The sequence below is a fragment of the Ursus americanus genome, chromosome 36, assembly GCF_024610735.1.
Source record: "Ursus americanus isolate L20-20 chromosome 36, mUrsAme1.1.p, whole genome shotgun sequence".
Taxonomy (NCBI): domain Eukaryota; kingdom Metazoa; phylum Chordata; class Mammalia; order Carnivora; family Ursidae; genus Ursus; species Ursus americanus.
The window spans coordinates 18,531,019-18,551,002 of record NC_142162.1 but is presented as its reverse complement, the minus strand read 5'-3'; the positions used below and the strand labels follow the sequence as shown (position 1 = coordinate 18,551,002).

Sequence of the window (19,984 nt, the reverse complement as noted above, 5' to 3'; positions counted from 1 at the left end):
ATCCTTTAGAAATCTAAATTCTGGCAATACTAAACCTACATGCCAACAAGTGGTTGGGGCTAAGAAACAGGTGCCTTTTCAAGGGGCATGAGACCACTAGGTCTCCACGTCCTTATCCTCTCCTGTTCTCTTGCCCTGTGTGCCCCTTGAGTCACTCATTTAGGTTTCCTGACTCACTCTCACATTTGAGTTGTAACCCCTGTTGTAAATATGCATGTGTCAGTGGATTGATTATGGAATGATTCACTCTGTAGGAGTGTTCTTCCCGAATTCCTTACCCAGAGAAGTTTTACATGAGGCTTTTAAGGTTCTCCTTTAGCAGATCTATATATCTAAAATTATATGTACGTGAAAAATATTGTGCCTGTGTCCTTACATTCATTTTTCTGGAAAGATAGCCTGTAGCTTTTGTTTTTGTTTTTTCTTTTTTTAAAGTAGGCTCCACACCCAGCATGGAGTCCAGTGTGGGACTTGAACTCACAACTCTGAGGTAGAGCCCTGAGCTGAGATCGAGAGTCAGATGCTTAACCTACTGAGCCCCCCAGCCCCCCTTCCCCGCCCTGTGGCTTTTTATTAGGTTCTCAAAGAGGTCAATGACTCAAAATAATTAAGAACCAACGTAAGTTAAGGAGCTGTACTAAAATATTTTAAATAATTCAAAATTTTAAAGATTCCATATACATATAACCAATCAGGTACACTGTTACCTTGGGACCCATGTTATCCTGGAAAATAACCCGTGTACCTCTTTCTGAACCAGAAGCACTCATGGCTCTGTGTGTGCAAACACAAGTGAGTGAGTGAGCGAGTGAATGTGTGTCTAGAAGGTAAGGCAAGATTCACTGAAGATGAGGGACCGGCACACATAGAGTTCCCAAATGCTCTCTGTCATCCCAACGTTAGAAATCTGTTTCATGTGTGTACGTACGGGCTGGCGATCTCCGGGAAGCTCTACGTCTTATGTGTACGAACTCCAATAGAACAGAGTGATTTGGTGAATTTATCTTGGATGCTAACGGTTTCAGTACTGTCTCCCTCTTCACTTAAGTCCTGTCTCAAAGAATGGCCAGTAGTATCTTGCTTCTCTCCAAAACTTGACCCCAGGATTTCCCGGATTTGTATAGATAGTGACAGTTTATTATTCTAAGGCAGTGCTTGCTCACGTATCTTTCCCTCCCTTCAAAAGCGTGAGAAGAGATAGTGATTAAATATAGATAACCTTTCTTTTTTATAGGCAGTTTTTCCACCGGTTTGTCTGACTTTTCCATAATTCTGAGTGAACACAAAGTTAGAAATGGATTCAATTCGACAAATGTGTACTGTGAGCCTACCATGTTTCATGCAATGTGTTAGTCTCTGGGGCTACGAAATATGACTCAGTCCCTACATTCAAGGAACATTTGTTATGGACACTATTGACTTGCTATTGGTATAAGTGACCCAGAAAAGCCTTTAAGATGATATAATTTTAGAAACCAAGGTTTTTCCTGGGAGTTCTCATATGGATTAGGAAAATTTAATTTGCTGGTCCTGAGATTTTGCCTTTCAGAACTCTTCCTAAAATCTCTTTTCTCCAAGGCTGGCCACGCTGAACTTGATGTCAGGGATTCCCTCTCAGTTAGCAGGGGGTTCAGGCACCTGTGATCATTAGAGTTTCTCTGAGCCTGGGCTTGGGAGTGTGGGTATGTGGAGGGAGGCAAGGAACAGAACAAGGGCCGTGTCCAGGGGCAAAGCAAACATCAGAGCCAAGTAGAGGTCTCGGGGCATCATTCAAAGGTGCTGGGCAGGAAGGTAGAAAGTGGTAAGGAATCAACAGCAGGACGTAAAGAGGGGGTACCTGGATGGAGGGCTAAGTAGAAATCTAGAGAGATTCTGTTAGCTACGTCAGGAACTTCTCATAGGGCAAAGGGAGCTGTTAGGGTTTGTGGCACATTTACATGTATACCTCTTATATAGACAATTCTCTAGACCTTCCGGTATCCCGCAATCAGTCCGCCATTAATATTTGCCATCTCTTCATTTCTGGGGTGTGAGTGCTTTAATACTGAGTATATCATTTAATCTGTATCAACTCTTTAAAACTCAGAGAGAAAAATCTGAGGTAAGGCCACAAAAACTAAGACTAGAGCAGAGGTCTTTCATTCCAAGATCAGGGTTCAATCCACCATACCCCACCTACCTCCAAACAAGTACTGACATGTTGGGCCAGGGTTCTTTGGATTTTTCTCTTCAGTGCCAATCCTGCTTTTCTAGGGACCAGAATACACATTAAAGTCCTTCCAGATTGCTCTCTTTGATTGTGCTTACTGCTTTAGTAACTCAACTTCACCTCAGATAACCCAACTCACGCATCAGCAGATACCACTCCTACTTACTGGATTTTTGGATGGATTTCACAACAGGCCTTCCTTAGGCCAAGCTGTTCAGCTAAGTTTTTCTCATTTAGCACAGAAGCATCTAATGCCTGGATACTTGGAGTCATGTGGGGTGTGAGGATGCTTCCAGCCAGAAAGAAGACAATGCTAACTTCTTGAGCTAGAACTTATGATTCCCTGGGGAAAAAGGAAAACAGGAGCAAGAGCAAGGCACACCTAATGGGAATCCGATTCTCCTGCCCATCCACACTTGTTATAGGGCACTGCCACTTTCAAGCTAGCAGGTGGCTTCGCTTTTTGTTGCAGTCAGAGTGTGTTCCTCTCATATTGACAGGCCAGCTGTTTTACTAAATGTGATCATTAACAGAGATGCAATTATTTTGTGGCACCATCTCTTAAGTATTATGCCTCAAAGGATTAAAACAAAACAAAATGAGTTCACACCCGGAGTGGAGGTAAGACTAAGGTGACCGGATGTCTCTGCTAGTCACTGGATTTATTATCTTCCCTGGTCTACCCATCTGGCACCTGTGCTGGCAGAGAGACTCACTGGCTCCTGGCCAGGGGACACATGAATTGAATAACCCTATCTTAATTCTAGAATATGAGAGGGGGAAAAGAGAGTAATGTATAGGAAGATAGTCTTCACCCTTGGAATTTCCTTTCCTTTATTTTAGGGATTTGCATATCATTGGTTTAAGGTAGCCTTCTGCAATTCGTTTATCCTGAATAGTTAAACTGTACAAAACAAGGATAGAGACTTAAGACACTATCTTGATATATTTACATTCAAGAAAACAGGAGAGGTGGAAAGGAAGCTCCTTGTTTTATTTTATTTTTTTCAGTAATTTCCCTCAATAAACGAATTGGGTTATCTTTGACAAATTAAAGAGCTTAAGCAAATGTAAAAAGAGTTCTTATAATCTGAGTTCTTGGAAGAAATGGCTGGGGAGGCTTATAAATTTTTTAAAAAACCCACATCAACAAATGGTTATTACATAAAGTTAATAGCGGGCTGAAATTTCCTAAAAATAAACCTTTTTTATATGTGTATAGATACAAAGTCCCACCATTGAACTTTTACCAGTAGGCAAAAGTTTTCATTTTAATTTTTTAAATTAAAAAAAATTTTTTAAAGATTTTATTTTTAAGTAATCTCCACAACCAACGTGGGGCTCACACTCACAGTCCTGAGACCTAGAGTCATGCGCTCTACTGAATGAGCTAGCCAAGCACCCCTCAAAAGTTTTTATTTTGATAAGATCATTCCATCTTCCTCTCCCTTTAGCCTCATGATGATGTCTAAGGGAAGGTGCTGCATTTTTTTTTAAACTCTCAGGAACCTGGGATCTGCCTAGAGATAAACCTGGTAGAATTGTACCTCCACCCCTAAGGCCTAGGGCGTTTGACCACACCAACAATCTGTGTCCCAGTTGGGGTAGAAAATCCAGGTGAAGTTTAAGTCAGGTGTCCCACATCCTTCACAGAGCAGATTCTGGAAATGGCCCCAACTTGCTAATCTGAAATAAAGTCACTTAGGCCAGAATGAGAAATTTAGGAGAACAGGCATGCCACAATTTGACTCAACTGAGTGGAGCTAGGCTCAATTTTGTGTTGCTTTTGTGCTTAGCTTCCTTTTTTTTTTTTTTTTTTTTTTTGTGAAAAATGGTTTTTCAATTGTAGTTAAAAAGAAAAACCCTGAGTAACTTTAGATCAGTCATTATGGATTGTACTAAGGTGTAGGCCCTGAACATTTGCTTAAGGTGGAGGGAGGATTCGGAAGGGACAATCTTATGGTGTTAACAGAAGCATTTCCCAGTACCCTCTGAAACCAATGTTCTCATCCAGAGAGGCTGAGAAGATGGCCTCTCAATTAAGATTAACATCACAGCACATAAAAGATAACGATTTAATTGAATATTTAATTGTAAGGAAGCTTCTCTCTTGTTGAAAACACCTTCTCAATCTCATAAGGATGTTGACATTAGAAAGTAAGGGACAAGATAAAGCACAGACTAGACCAGTTTATAAGAGCAGAGTGGAGAGGATCCTTATCATCTTGTGAAGTTGGAGAGGAAATCCAAGAAAAAGGAGATAGTGGTTGCGTTTAAAAGTGTTGTGTGTGTGTTTTTATAAAACCTTCAAATTAGATCATAGACCATAAAAGATCTTATTTTAGTTGTCTGGAGAAGTAATTTTTGTCCATTCCCTTGACTTAGAAATCATTCTGGAAGCTTTTTTTCTAGTTTTGTATATCCAGCTGTCTCCCTTTGAATTTTTAGGTAGGTGGTAGATGATGAAGATTTACCTTCTCAGCCACATTTGTAGTTCTTTCTCTGCATCTCACACTCATTGTGTTTTCAGAAATCTGACTATATTTTGGTTTCCTTGAGCCATTTCACCCTGTATTCTACAGTCAGCAAGCTCTCTTGCTCAACGCTAGACCCCCAAAATTAAAACCAGGAATAGACAAGCCTGCGTAACTCACGCTCTAGCTAAAATCCATGATGCTCATTTCCTACTGCACTTTGAGGCATTGACAAAGATGTTTTACAATGACCAGAACATTCCAACCCCCAGACCAGAAAAGCCCTGATAGCAACAGAAGGCCTAGAAGACCATCCCCACACATCTCCTTCCCTGCCCATGATCATGGGCTGAACATATACCGACCCCCACCTGTGATCACGCGCTCTCTGACTACTCACTTGCACGTACGCCCTGAACCTCTCCTGTAACACTCTGGGTGTCCATCTTGCCGGTGGAGAAGTCAGTTGTTAAGGCTTGCGCCTACCACCTCCCCCAGCTGCTGGCACTGATAAATCTCTCCCTTTCTCTCTTCCAAACCCTCATCTGTTGAGTTACTGGCTTCTCTTGGACAAGTTTACCTGAGTTCCATCCGCAACAGTGTTGGCACACCCAGCCAGAAGCTATGCTCTCAATTTGTCCAGCCCCCTCCAGGTTTCCGGGCTGGAGCAGTTGGCCTTGGCAGCGCCAGGGCTCACCCTCTCTTTTCCTGAGTTAGCAGCTGTGATAGCTCATTCTGTAACACTACTTTCACATTTCATACTTATGCAGTATTAAAAAGAATAGTTTTCTAGAGTAAATTTATTCAAAGACTTCTAGTTCTTATTTTCTTTGCATCTTATCTATAAATAAGTCAAACACTCCAGAGTTTTCATTTTACTGGAGCTTAACATCAAGTCTGTTCGTGCGAGTGGGATATCTGTGCCCCTGATCGTAGATCTTTGGCTCCACCATTTGCCTTCCCAGAATTTTAACTAGGGTGCAACTTAATCACGAATCATGATCATCACCTGTGGCTAATATTTGTTGAAAACCCACTATCTGCCAGACACTATACTTGTTGGAAGAGGCAATGTGCCAGTCTGCCAGGCAGTCTGCTCTGTGCATGCCTGTGTGTTCTTGCTAAGAACGCAAGGCTCTGGCCCCTCGTTAGCCAGGCCATTTCAGAGTTGTGTTAGTGGCAAATAACCTTGAGGTAGGAAGCGGTGTCTCCCCTGGACAAAAAGCAGGCTTGCTTCTGCTTACGAGAAAGTGATAAATCCTCCCCCTTAGTGTTCCTGTCCTGTAATTGAACCTAATGTGAGTAAAGGTATCTATCACAGGCCTTGTGTTGCCCCCATGAGACTTGGGGGGCTTAGAGAACCAGTGCAAATGAGCATGAGACTCTGCCTACTGCTTTTGCTGTGAGTTCTAAAGTTCTTTGTTTCTGGCCCAGGAGTCTATGTCTTTTGCCGGCATCCTGTGGCAGGCTAACTTGTCAGCTCGTAAGTAGAGTACAATTGCAGACCCAGCCTGCAGAGTTCCTGACAAGTTTTGTATGTTGACTGTCACGTCTAATCCTCACAAAGTCCCTAGGAAATCCTTGTCTCCCACTTTTCTGGTTGTCACACTATCCTTCATCACTAAGACTGGATCCCACTGTCAATTCTCTTGTCATTACCTCTACTTCTTATGCTTGCCTGGCAACCACCAGGTAAAACTCACAAAGCCAGACCATCCTAGTGAACCTTCTCTACACCTGCATTGTAGAGAGCAGCCCCTTCGTCCGTGGTCACTGTGATTCACAACACACAGCCTCAGCTGAGCCATCTGTGACCTCTCTTTGCTTCTCCCTGGCAGCTTCACCTCGCATTCGCCTCAGAGGTCAAACTTCACTCTTTCCTTCTATCTCCTTGACTTCAGGGTTCTATTTCATAGAAAGCCTAGAAATTCCCAGGAAGGGACTCCATCAACTCCCCTACACACAGATCCTTAATGGTGTTTTTATGAATATGACCCCCATAACCTCTTTCCTTAAAAACCCCAACTGTTCAAGTCAAATGTGTCCCCCCCCAGCCCATGCCTTTGATACTCTCTGCCCATCTACAGGCAATCCAATTATGCTTGTATTCCCCTCAGCCACAAACATTCTCTAGCAAGAAAACCAAAACCTTTCCTCAAGACTCCCCCAGGATGTTGTACATCTGAAACTAACGTAACATGTGTGTCAACTATACTTCAATTAAAAAAAAAAAAAAGACTCCCCTAGCATGTCTTCCTCCATTTCTCTCCTTTCCACAGCCAGCATTGCTCCCCACTTCTGCTCCTCCTCTGGGCTTCCCATCCATTGTGTCACAGAAATGCTCTGGCAAAATTTAGCTAAGATCCGCTAACTGCCCAGTCCAGCGGATCACTTTCTTCTCCACACACCTGAGTCAGAGACAGAAGTTGACCAAAACCAGGGAAGAGCAGGGCTGGGTGGTTCTGTCCTGGTCGAGGGACAGCCGGGTGAAGGTAGCCTCTCAGGAAGTAGCCATGAGAATCAATATCCTGTTCTCACGTTCCTCTCCCCTTATCTGGTACAGGTTGGTCCTAACCGAAAACAGGGGAACTCTGCCGATGCGGTTCCTACAAGCCACCCTCCAGAGCAGGTAGGAATGGGTGATGGTTGGCGGAGAGGGCAGGGGGAGGGCAAACGGTACAACCTGGCACAGCGCACTGTCTGAGAAGATCGTCACAATAGTTTTTCAAAATTTTAGTAAACAACCTAAATTCTTGTCTTAGGGACAAGAAAAGAGAAGGTGGCGTATATGGCAATTAAAACATGGCACAGAACACAAAAATTACAGATGAAATAAATGGCTTTAGATTTTCTCCACAAACATAGGCAAAAGCACCACTTATATTTTAAGATGTTTTCAAATCATGCAATAGTGTGTTATTCTTAAATGATCATAAGATGCCAAGGTTAACTCTGGTGGGAGTTGACATTTGAAGAGGCTAGTGAATTAATAGGTTATTTGTAATGAACGACTATCAAACAGGATTTGTTGGATAATTTGCTATGTAGGGAAGAATGGGACAAAATCTTCTTTTTGGTTTAAGGTTAACTCACTTGGGTCATTTGGGGATATTTTCATTGTGTGCTTATGTATCCTGGGGTAGTGTATAGATAGCATTGAAATCACCATTTTAATTTTCTTGAAAACTTAGATATTTATCTTAAAGTGTAAGAATCAAATATTCCTTGGCTCCATGACTTCCCTTGGCTATACTCTGTATTCAGTCATTTGGCAACCCCTTTCCCCATGATGTCTGCCAAGGGCAGAAACCAAATGTAAGAGTGGAAAGGACCTTGAAGATTACTGAGTTTGACACCAAGATTTTACAGATGAAGCTAAGATCCAGAGTTGCCACAGCAATTACACAAGGCTAAGCAGCAATTATTAAGAGAGATTAAACAAGAATTCGAGTTCCAGCAACAATAATACATTTGCTGTCATTGCTATGTCTCCAACTTTGTATGGGGCCACTCAAAATGTGGAGCAAATCTTCCCTTAAATGCTGACCCATTGCCCAGAGGCTCGTTCAGCCAGAAGCATCGTAGAGAGGTGCCCACTGCATAGTGCTGAGCGTTCAGACACCGTGTCAGAACTGGTCTCTGACCCGACAGCATGTGAACCCTTGGGCAAGCGCTTTTTTCCATCTGGGCCTAAATTTTCCCCTCTGAAAAAAAAGTGGTGGGGAGGGGAGGGATAGAGGGAAGCTAGAACAAAAGATTCCCAAGGCCTCATGCATATCTTATTTTGTATAAGAGCATAAACTAAAACTTGGGTGACTGCTGTGGAAATTTGTTTTTTGAAAATAATGATGTCGTTGTCTTGTATCTGGAGGGCATTTTAAATCTCTTTGCAGATATTCAAGGAGATTTCTAAGAATCACGGTTTATCATCTAAGTAGATTACATTCTTATTTCTAAAAGAAGGATACTTACTGGACTTTAAAAACATCAGATAAGGATCACCAAAGATACATCCACTTCCAAAATAAACACATTTTCACCCAGATTTTAGATTTTAGTGACACCGTCCCCCAAGGTCTAAGAGAGAAGGAACTGGCTCTGAATTAATTATGTCTATTTTCCCATTTAAAATATTTGGAGGAAAATGGTATAAAGAATTGTGTGTCCAGTCCTCCAAGAAGCAGACACTAAGATGTGATTAAACATGCAAAAATGTTATTAGGTGATATGCCTATGAGAGAAAAGACTGGGAGAACAATCAGACTATGATGCCAGTTTGACCATAACAAAAGGAATAGGGGAAGGAAAGTTGGGTGGAAGGATCCTAGACTGCCAAGCAGCCCAAGAGAGATTCTGCAAGGACATCCGAAGTCTTTGAACCAACCTTGGCCATCAGAAGAGTCCTATCTCCAGAAACAGACTTGCCTTAGTATACCTTTTACGTGCAGGAAAAGGGGATAGAGTATGGAAATCCGTTCAGAGCTTGAGTCCTTGATTTATTAAGTTCCCTTAATTAAGGTCTTTGAGGCACATTCTCAAGGCCTCCACAAATTTTTATTCCTTTGACTTTGTAGTATCTCAGGAAGTGTTGGCCCTAGTCCCATTTTCCTGGCCTTCTCCTATCGATGCTCGAAGAAAAGAATATGAATGCTAATTCCATAATTCTGCTTAACCTTCTGCAGTTAACTTTTTCCACGTGTAGTGTTGACTTTCCTCGTTGGTCTATTTTTTTTAATTACCATAAAACATAATTGAAAGGACTTTGTAGAAAAAATATTAAGAATGGGTGATGCTACAAAAATTTTTGCAAATATGTTCTTGTTTATTTGGTGAGTTAGAAGGGAGTGAGTATGAAGATAATATTTTCCTTCATGTCTTGAGAGCTGGGTCTCGCCTGATATTTGCTCACAGCCCCAAATTCTAGGAGCAAAGACTCCTGGGAATGGTTGTAAAGAACACTGTCCATACTTCTGCCTACTCCTCCCAAGTGTCAGTTCCAGTTCTCTTCATAATAGAAGCCTTGTTGAAAGGGTGTTAGAACCTCTTATCTAGACTTCTGTTCTCGTTCCATATCCCTTCCATTCTGGGATGGTCTTTCCCTCATATTGGAGAATTTACTGCTAATTGCCGGAAATGTGCATGTTCTCATGCAGTTAGTCATGTTCAAATTTGAAATCTAGAATCCTCATCTATATTTAGAGAAGGTCGCTTTCCCCCAGTTGTTCTCTGTTAAATGCCCGCTGTCAGTTTTTTGTCACTAGGGAAATGTGTTGCAAATGGATATAAGCCAATTTAGTCATGCAAACTCGCTTGGGTTCTTTTTAGCAACAACAATGAAAAAAAAAGTAGTCACTAAAAAGTTGGAGGTGGCCATGGATTAGCAATCCTCAGTGGCTGGGAACAGAATGAATTTGGAATCAAGTCTTGAGTTCCATGTATAAGGTACAGCCTATATACCTCATTGGATTCTTATACTCTCTTTTCAGGAATGAATAGGGAGTAGATTAAAAATATTTTGTCCATTCTGCAAGATTGCATACCCTTAATTTCACCAGTAAGAGTCAGCTTCCCAATTTTCAAACATATTAACTAGCCATGAATTTTGTAGATGAAACTCATTTTGTAATTCATTTCATACAAAAAAAAAAGAAATTCATTTCATTACCCAAGCTTCTGGTATTGATTAATAGATAAAAGAAGTTCATGCACTTGTTGCCTTTAGAGCATAGGCTTTCTGATTTGATGCTACCTGACTCTCAAGGCCAGCTGCATTCATGTTTGGATTACCAGCTGAAGCCAGGCTGCAGTTTAACCGAATCTATACAGACGCATAATGCCACACTACCTATGCTGAAGTGTCTCAAGGATATTTACAGACACTGTAATTAGATGATTTCTCTTTCTCTTTATGGGATCCTAGGGCTCTTCTTTCTGTCAGCGCCTCTGCCTGCTGCAAGGATGTGAATTGGCCCTTAATTTACTCTGGCTGTTGATGAAAAATTCCTCTCCTCGCTAGCCTCCCCATCTCCCCCCATCTCTCCCTTCCTCCCAGCCCGCTCTTAGCAAAGCCAGGGATTTCCACCTCAAGGCCTTTGCCCTTGCTCTTCTCTCTTCTTGGAATGCTTTTCCCTTGGCTCCTTGCTTGCCTAGCTCTGTCTCATCCTTTAGTTCTCAATCCGAATGTCACCCCAGCAGAGGAACCTTTCCAGTGTACCCGATCTAATTCAGCTGACCCTTCTCCCTGTTACTTTTTATGACATCACCCAGAGTGTTTCCTGTGTATCACCCTTCATATCTGTTTTAATTTTTTGGTTATCTATTGTCTTGTTAATAGTCTGTTGTTCTGTTTCTTATTCCTTGTCTTGTTCTCTTTTAAGGGCCAAGAGGTCAGGCATTGCCTTGTTTACCACTGTCTCCTCGGTGAGTAGAGTAGTCCTTGCACATAGTAGATGCTCATTAAACGCTCGCTGAAAGAACATATATGGCCTCACCTCTGGGAGGGGAGGTGGACCGTATGATCCTTCTCCTGTAACACTATTAAACGCTTTGGCTAACCTGACCCAGAATACTCCTGTTCATTCGTTTCAGGTCACAAAGGCATCTTTGGGGGTCTTCAAAAAAACAGCCAATCCTTTACATATCATTAGATCCTTCCACCTATAGTCCCCACAACCTCTCTTCCCTTCCTGCGTGTGAGAGTAGGATTTCTCAGCCCCGCGTGCGGGGGTCGTGCAGGTGCTGCTCCGCCATCCATTAGGTTTTTGTGCCAGTTACAGAAGATTGACTCTGAACTTCAACTTCATCCTTTTTGCCTGCTCTGTGAAAATGGATCATGGCTCCTAAATATTGTTCCTCTGCCGGTTGGCCGAGTGTTAAGCTTTGTTAATAGAGGACGCTGGAGAGGAGGAAAAGATTTTGCGTCCTGATTTGCTAGGCACAGATTCACTAGACCCAAGTAACCTTGTAGAATGTCTGTTTATCCAGGCTGTAGACAGGAGGCACTGGATAAATATTATGGTAGAACAGCACTGAGTTCCTAGTCTTAAATCCTGTCATGGGGATTCAGCACCCTAATAGGACTGTCTTGTCAGGGTGACCTTGTGCCAGATTATTTGCTAACAGAGTTTCTTCTAACTTGGCAAAATCTACTGATGCCGTGTCAGGGAATGTGTGCTCTTGGTTCTTCTAAAAATTGCCGAATTTGTAAATAGCTCTGAGAAGCACGATTCATTAAAAGGAATCTATTAAGAGCCCCTCTGTTATAAGTCTTCCAATAGGACAAAATGAGATAAATTAGAGCTAAAGCTCTTCATCAAAAGTAGAACGATTATAAGTGACATAGCAAGTGCAAAGCGACATACTGCATCGTTGAGCAGATAAATGGATAAACAAATGTGGTATAAACATAGGATGAGTAATAGGATGAAATATTATTCATCCTTAAAAAGAAATGAGTGAATGAACTCAAAGACATCGTACTAAGTGAAATAAGCCAGACACAAAAGGACATGTATGATTCCACTTATATGAGGTATCTACAGTAGTCAGATTCATAGAGACGAAAAGTAGAGTGATGGTTGTTAGAGGCTAGGAGGAGAAGAGAGTGGGGAATTATTTGCTTAATGGGTACAGAGTTGCAGTTGGGGAAGATGAAGAAGTTCTGGAGATGAATAGGGTTGATGGTTGCACAACTGTGAATATACTTGATGCCACTGAATTATACACTTAAAAATGCTTAATAATACTCTTTATTATATACATTTTACTGCAATAAAAATATTAAAAAGTGACATATTCCAAAGTGAATACCTGAATGGGCATCATGCCCTGACCCCTTCCGCTTCCAACAACACACACACACCCCACCCTCCCTGAATCTTGTAGATTTTGTGACATCATCCTTTCTGCTTTGAAGAAAAGCACAAAATCGCTCCGTAACTCCAGAATTGTGCTATTTTACCTAATAGGCAGATTACCCACATGCTTTAAGGCAGTGCTGTCCAAGAGCAATAGAATGTGAGCCACATGAGTAATTTTAAATCCTTAGAAACCACATTAAAAAGTAAAAAGAAGGAAGCAAAATTGATTTAATATTATCTTATTTAATCCAATTAATCAAAATACTATCACTTCCATGTGTGGTCAATACAGAAAATTTCTAGTGAGATACTTAACTTTTCTTTTTTAAGATTTTTTAAAAGATTTTTTATTGATTCATTTGAGAGAGAGAGAGCGAGCAAGAGCACGAGCAGGGGGAGGGTCCGAGGGAGAGGGAGAAGCAGGCTCCCCACGGAGCAGGGAGCCCAACATGGGACTGGATCCATCCCAGGACCTGGATCATGACCTGAGCCGAAGGCAGCCATTTAACTGACTGAGCCACCCAGGCACCCCCTTAACTTTCTTTTATTGGCATTTTCACCTACTTCCCATCTCGTTTTGGACTAGGCATATGTGGCTAGTGGCTACCATACTGGACAAGGAAGCTTTAAGGGCTCCAAAGAGGAATTTTTTAAAGTAAAACAGGTTTTCAAGAATTTAACACTTGATTTTTCTACAGAACAATGTAGGAGTTATCACATGGAAGATTTTGTCTCATTTATTTTGTGATTTTTGAATTAGAACTAGAAATGGTGTGGTTGATGACACACATAATTAACTTTTTTCCCCTAGTTGTGCCTACTATAATGGTGCATCCAACAATTAGTGACATTTTAGATTCTTTTTTGTTTTTTAAGATTTATTTATTAATTTTCGAGAGGGTGAGTGAGGGACGGTGGGAGAATCTTAAGCAGACTCGGCTGAGTGTGGAGCCCCAACAGGGGGCTCGATCTCACGCCCCTGAAATCATAATCTGAGCTGAAACCAAGAGTCAGAGGCTTAACGGACTGCACCACCAGGTGCTCATGACATTTCAGATTCTAAGAAATACCAGTCTTAACCCTCAGAGTCTTTGGTTCTTCCTCCATAAAAGGGGCAGTAAAGGACATATAGAACATGGTTGCTGGGAGGATTAAGTAAGATAATGTGTGTAAAATATTTAGCAGCTTTTAGAGGCTGCATGCGTTTCCTGGCTCATGGCCTCCTTCCATCTTTCATCGCTTTGACATCTGCTTCTGTCTTCATAGCTCCTCCAGCTGACTCTCTTCCTTTCCTCCTTCGCTTGTAACAAGCCTTGTGATTGCACTGGGCCCACTCAGAAAATACAGGATAATTTCTCCATCTCAAGATCTTTAATCCCATCTGCAGAGTGTCCTGTGAGGTACATACGGACAGGTCCCAGAGATTTGGATATGGGTATTTTGGTGGGGCCATTATCCTTACTTCTACATCCGGAAGGGGCAAGTTGCTGCTTTATCCTGATCTCTATCCACTTTCCATGGACTACGAAGGACCCAACATGTAAAGATACTTCTTATCAAGGCAAGAGAGGTGAGAGCAAATGTAAACCCAAAGATTTGGAAATTTGCCAAAACAGCTATAAATATGAAGAAAGAAAAATCAGAATGGGTGCCTTCGTGTTGAAGTGAACTCTCTTCTTATATAGAAATGTCCCTGCATCTTCTCACTTATTTTCCCAATTTGGAAATAAGCTCTTCCTACCCCTCTCTCATCTTTGCGTAAGGAGTCTGGAGGTTACTCTAAACACTTTTAGAGCAGCTGTTCTCAACCGTGGCTGTATATTGGAATCACCTGCAATGGGGAGTTGGGGGAACAGGGGTTTTATAAAACTATCAGTGCCCCCAAATGAAATCAATCTGGGGTTGGAGCCCAAGCACCAAGATCTGTAAGTATCCCCACGTGATTCTAATGTAGGTTGAGACTCTCTGGTGTAAAGGAAATACCTAGATTCTTCTTTCTTAGGCCCACAAAATATTCTTTCTCTTTTCCTTTCCTTTACTAATTAATGTTTCACTTTGGTCTGCATGTTTCTGAAAATCAGTGGCCTTGAAATTTTAAGAATTTAGGAAGTTTCACCCAGGAGGGTGCTAGAAGAGGTCATTGAGAGGAATCGACCACTGGATGACCCATGAGGTCCACTGGGCAATTGGTGGCTCCTCCCCCCTGCCCTGTCCTTGGAATGTGCTTTCCATCTGCTTTCCCAGCACTAGAAGCTGCCTCTAGGATATAGATTTGAGAGAGCCAAGTGTTGTTGAGATCATCTGGCTGGAATCCTTCACAGAATCTAGTTAAGGTCTCTATAAAACTGTTAAGATTCTGGCCAGCAGCTGAAGAGATCTACTCATTTTGCAGGCACCCAAGACAAGTGTCATGGCTAAGTTCCCTTGGTTACCAAACTTGCCACCTACTGACCTGGAGGGGCCTCTTTCTTCTGTCTTTCCTTGCCTTCTGTGTATGTGGGCCAGTTTGCAAACCAATAGAGGGCCCTCACCATTATCTGGTACATTCTTCTCCCTCCAGTCCCATCAGTATCTAATCCATTGGAGACACAAGCTTATTGAATCCATTTTGAACTCTTTCTTGCATACCAAATGTAAGTGAATAATTAATAATGTCTCTTGAACAATTAGTAATCAAGTAAGCCCCTGTTAAGATTTTCTCTCCTGGGAGAATTTTCTTTCAAAATTCAAAGGATTAGTGTAACTCTGTGCTCTCCCTGGGCAGTTTAGATTAGTCTATTTAAAAGCCTGGGGGAATTTTTGGATTATTATTTCTCACCTCCCCTCAGTTAGGAAGCTCTTCCTCCTTGATCTTCAGGGATTGAAATCTTATCTCTCTGTCAATGTTTAAATCAAATGACACCTCCTCCATTAGCTCCTTCCCGTTCTTCATGTTATCTTTCGCTTGCTTGCTTTCTTTCTTTCTTTCTTTTTCTTTCTTTCCTTCCTTCCTTCTTTCATTTTTTCTTTTTGAGCCTCCCTGGTACTCTGTATCTTTTTCTTGGTGTTTAATTTTTCCTTGCATAACAGTTACTGAGTACTTTCTTTTTTCCTTGCTAATAGATTATAAACTTTTTTTTTTTTAAGATTTTATTTATTTGAGAGAGAGAGAGGTAGCGAGAGAGAGCACAAGCGGGGAGGAGAGGGAGAAGTAGGCTCGAGCCCAGGACCCTGAGATCATGACCTGGGCCGAAGGCAGCTGCTGAGCCAGCCGGGCGCCCCTAAACTCTTTCAATGTAGGAATTAGATAATAAAATACACAATCCTGTTGTGCCTATTTTTCCTAGCACAATAGTGCAGGTAGGAGGGACACTAAAATTTGGTGAATTGAAATTTTTTCTTGTAAGGTTGGTCAGTGGTGATCTTCTCAGTAGGACAAAACCTTGCAGAGAAGGTAAGTTTCCCATTTCCCAGGAAGTCACTGGTTAGGCTCCAGGCTTACGTTGACTCATCAGGTTCCTAGACCAGAGATACTCACACCATGCCTGGAGAGGCAGGTGGACCTTTCAGCACCTAATCTCAGATTTACCTCTTATTTTCAGACTGCAGTTCTGATGTGGTTTTGTTTAAAGGTGAATGCAAATATAGTTCCAGGTGAAACTGGCCTGGAAGGTAAAGAATCTCCTAACCACCTACATTTGCAGCAGGAAAATTCTAGCAAAAGGAAGGAAGGATCCATAGCCAGGAAATTCATCCCCTTTCCCATCAGACCCTCTTGGACTTTCTCCTTCTGCCACATGCCCTGTCCCTCTCTGCTCTATTTGATCCACCCCATCTCACCACCCCCCAAATTGTCATTCTCCTCATAACTGCCAGAAATCACTGCTTTTTCATTTTTCTGTGACTTAGCTCAGTGGGGCTGAAAAATTCAGAATCTAAAAAGTTTCCAGTTAGACCCATGCTTCACCAACCTGCCAACAAAGCTCCCAGAAGCAAAAGAAATCCCAACTCCAAGCAGGGGGTCAGGCTCCTACAGACTGCTGGCTACACACGGGGGCAGCTTTGCCCCCTGAGAGCCACAAGGAGAACGGCAGGGAAGCCTTCCACCAGCTCAAGCAAGCGGAGGGTGCAGCGCCTGCCCATTCATGGTCTCTGTCACAGAGCCAGCAGCTCTTGAGCTCGGGGACGATAGAGCCTTTCAGGATCCAAACTCACTGAACTCCCGCAGGGACAAACTGATGCTGCTGTTTCAAGCGGGCACCCACACACAGGGAGTGATGACCATGGCATCAAGGCAAGGATTTCACTATGTGGAATGTGGGAAAAAGACCCACCATGAACATTTCAACTGGGCTTTGCAAAAGAGCAACCTGCAGGGGACAATGGCACCCCTGGGTTGGGTTGGATTCCCTGTAAGTCCAATTTTGTAATACTACCAGCTGTAACATGAGAGTGACATGGCTGTGTGGGAGGACCAGAGCTTTTTTATGGGCTCCTTACGAGCCACTCCAGGCAAAGCTGCTCTTGGGGGAGTCACCATCCTATGACTCCCTCAATTCAACGCCCTCACCCACCTGCCGGCGACAGTGGCCTTAATATTTCTTTCAGGACCCCCCAGTAGAATCCAGTTCTCTCACCTTGTATTCATACTAAGGTATGGATGGCCCATGCTGCCTTAATAAAGCATTATCCAATGCATTTTTAATTTTAATCATTAAACTAGAGGTAGTATTGAGCTCCAAAGTAGAATGTAACACAGTGACTGGAATGATATTGGATCTCTGTGGTAACTTTAAGCAAGTCATAAAAGAGAGAGGAAAATAAGTAACTGACTACAATTACTGATTCAGTAGTTCTATCTAGCAGACTAATATTGGATTTGGAGATGACTTCAAGGGTCTTTATTACATCTGAAACATGAAAGGCAACTGTCCTGGGGAGTCAAGAGGTGGCCCATGCGCCCTGGTTCTGCCGTATGCTAACTGGATAATCTTGGCCAGTTGACCAAACTATGAAATGGAGACCATATGGAAGTATGCAGTGCAGTGTCTGCAACACCGTAGGTGATCAATACACGTGCTATGGGTATCTCTGAGCCCCAGTTAAGCCAGCGTCTATACTTCAGATAAGCTTCGGAGTTACCTATAACCTTGATGTTGAATGTTGGAATCTGCTGCAACATCCAGAGTCTTTGAGAGACGGTTTATTGCTTATGTCTTGAACTACTCCCCCTTTCTTCTCTGCCTTCCAGTACATTCATGTGCAGTGCCTGGCACATACTAGGAACTCATTAAATATTTGTTGAACCAGGCCTTTAAACCAAACTTCTTTACTCACTCTTAAGAAGTACTGTTTCTTCTCAAGATGATAAGAATTACAGGAGCATCACCCCCTGAGACTCCTGACAAGGAAAAGTGAGGGAATCACTGCCAGTTTCCAAAGGGATCGCTTGGGAAAGGGGAGAGGCCAGGAAAGGGCTGAGACCACTGGGAGGGATGAAGCCTGACAGGCTTGGGAAGGTTACTCCAGGGCTGTTTCTCGCTCATGCAAGGACTTGAGTGGAGGAGTTACGGAATCAAAGAACGTCAGCATGGATGGTGTTAGAAAGCACCCAGAAATCAACTTCAGGCCCAGAAAGGATGTGTGGCTTGTTTAAAATCAGAGAAGTAACACAAAAGCCAGGACCAGGGTCCAAGGCTTGACACCATATTTAGTGCTTTTTTTCAGGCAACACTGGGGCTGGCAAAAAGATATTATAAAGTGCCTTTTTTTAAAAGAGGCATTTCTAATGCTGTGTTTGGAACAGGAGAAATGAAAGAGATATGCCACTTCTTAGGGCATGGGGTGTCAAGTTCATAGATAAGGGTCCTATTTCACTCAACCTTCCTTATCAAGGAAATTGATCTTTTGCATGATAAAGAGGATAGTCTGAAATAGTTAACAGGTAATTAAGTTTTAAGATAGCTGAGAAGATACAAGGAGAGTACCTAATCCATTTAATTGAATTCAAGCCTCCAGACCCAAAGAAATTCCGTTTCAGAATACTTACTGGGAACTTGCAGCTGTTGTAGCAGGCTCCTGGGGGAGAGAGAGGTTAACCACCTTCAAGGAAGGGTTAACTAGCTGCCTGGGGTCAACAATTATTATAAGACCGAAGGAGACTTCACCCCCAAGCCTCCCTGCTCCAGCAGTTTCTGCTCTACCAGGTGTCTCTGGCATCTAAACAGGCTAATTTATTCCTTTATCGAACTGGGGTTTTGAATGATGGCAGTAGACTAACCTGAAGATGAACCAACAAGATGAAATTGAACCGAGCACGTGGTAAATCCTGCATGTAATCTCTTAATCTGCACAAACACGAAGTAGAGGAGATGTACAGTAAGAATAATTCATGTTCAAAAAGGTTGAGGATCTCGGCTGAGGGGCACCTGGGTGGCAAAGCCGACTAAGTGACCGACTCTTGGGTTCGGTTCAGGTCATGGTCTCAGGGTTGTGGGATTGAGCCCCATGTCGAGCTCCCAACACTCAGCACAGCACAGAGTCTGCTTAAGATTCTCTTCCTGTCCTGCTCCCTCAACCCCTGTGCTTGCTCTCACTCACTCTCTCAAAATAAATAAATCTTAAAAAAAGGGGACTTTGGTTAACTCCAAGCATATAGCTTTGTTTGATACAGATGCCAAAATGGCTAATGAACTCTTGGGAAGCATCAGGGCTCTGAATAAAGGAGAAGAGAGCTACTGTACTTTGTCAGCCAGACCTCATCTGTAGTATTCTGTTCAGGTCGGTAGGTGTCCAGGGAAGGGTGAATAAGATAATGCAATTCTAGAAGCCATGTCACGTGACAGCTTGAAGGACTGGGGGATGTTCATTGGGAGATGTGGCTTTCTAAGACAGAACTAAGATTTAACTACTGGATAAAGGCAAACTTGTATCCCATGTAAGGGAATGGAAGCTCCTCGTGGTTGAATACCCTCCGTGGACCTTTTGTGGTGCTAGGCGCTTGGGATTATTTTGTTAAAATCTCTCAAAACTGATGAATTTGGTGGGGCATGGTAAGTCAGATGTCCAGCTCAGCACTGGTCACGTAAAGTAGCAGTGACCCCTCTTCTGCTTCTCAGATTTGGGAATGCTATCCAGGCCGGGCCCCTCTGAGCCAACGTCGTGCTTGGAGGCAGGCTATCTGGGTGGTAGAAAAGCCCATTTGTGCTTTTGCAACATGGCTTTTCAACAGAGCTTCGGGTTTCCAAGTCCCCACTGGATGCTGACTGCAAGCATGGGGCTACGGTGTCCTTGTTTCCCAAGCTCCCATTTTGTAGCCAGTCTTGAGTGTTGGGATGCTCCCACGTCTACCTAGGATGTGTCTGTGGGAAGGGCTGGGCACGAGAGGAGAACCTGGGAGTTCCGTGAACTTATGAGGCATTGCGTGACTGGAGATGGCACAGGAATAATACTCTGGGTATATG

At 42.7% G+C, this 19,984-nt stretch overlaps 1 protein-coding gene across 1 annotated transcript in view; it reads left to right on the top strand.

Annotated features, from left to right (window-relative positions):
* The window catches only part of RYR3 (ryanodine receptor 3), a 581,277-nt gene that overhangs the window by 7,513 nt on the left and 553,780 nt on the right, over window positions 1-19,984 (top strand). The window contains exon 2 of the mRNA XM_045815782.2: window positions 7,247-7,312. Coding sequence (XP_045671738.2) covers window positions 7,247-7,312 — 66 coding nt within the window. The remainder of the gene's footprint in view (window positions 1-7,246; window positions 7,313-19,984) is intronic.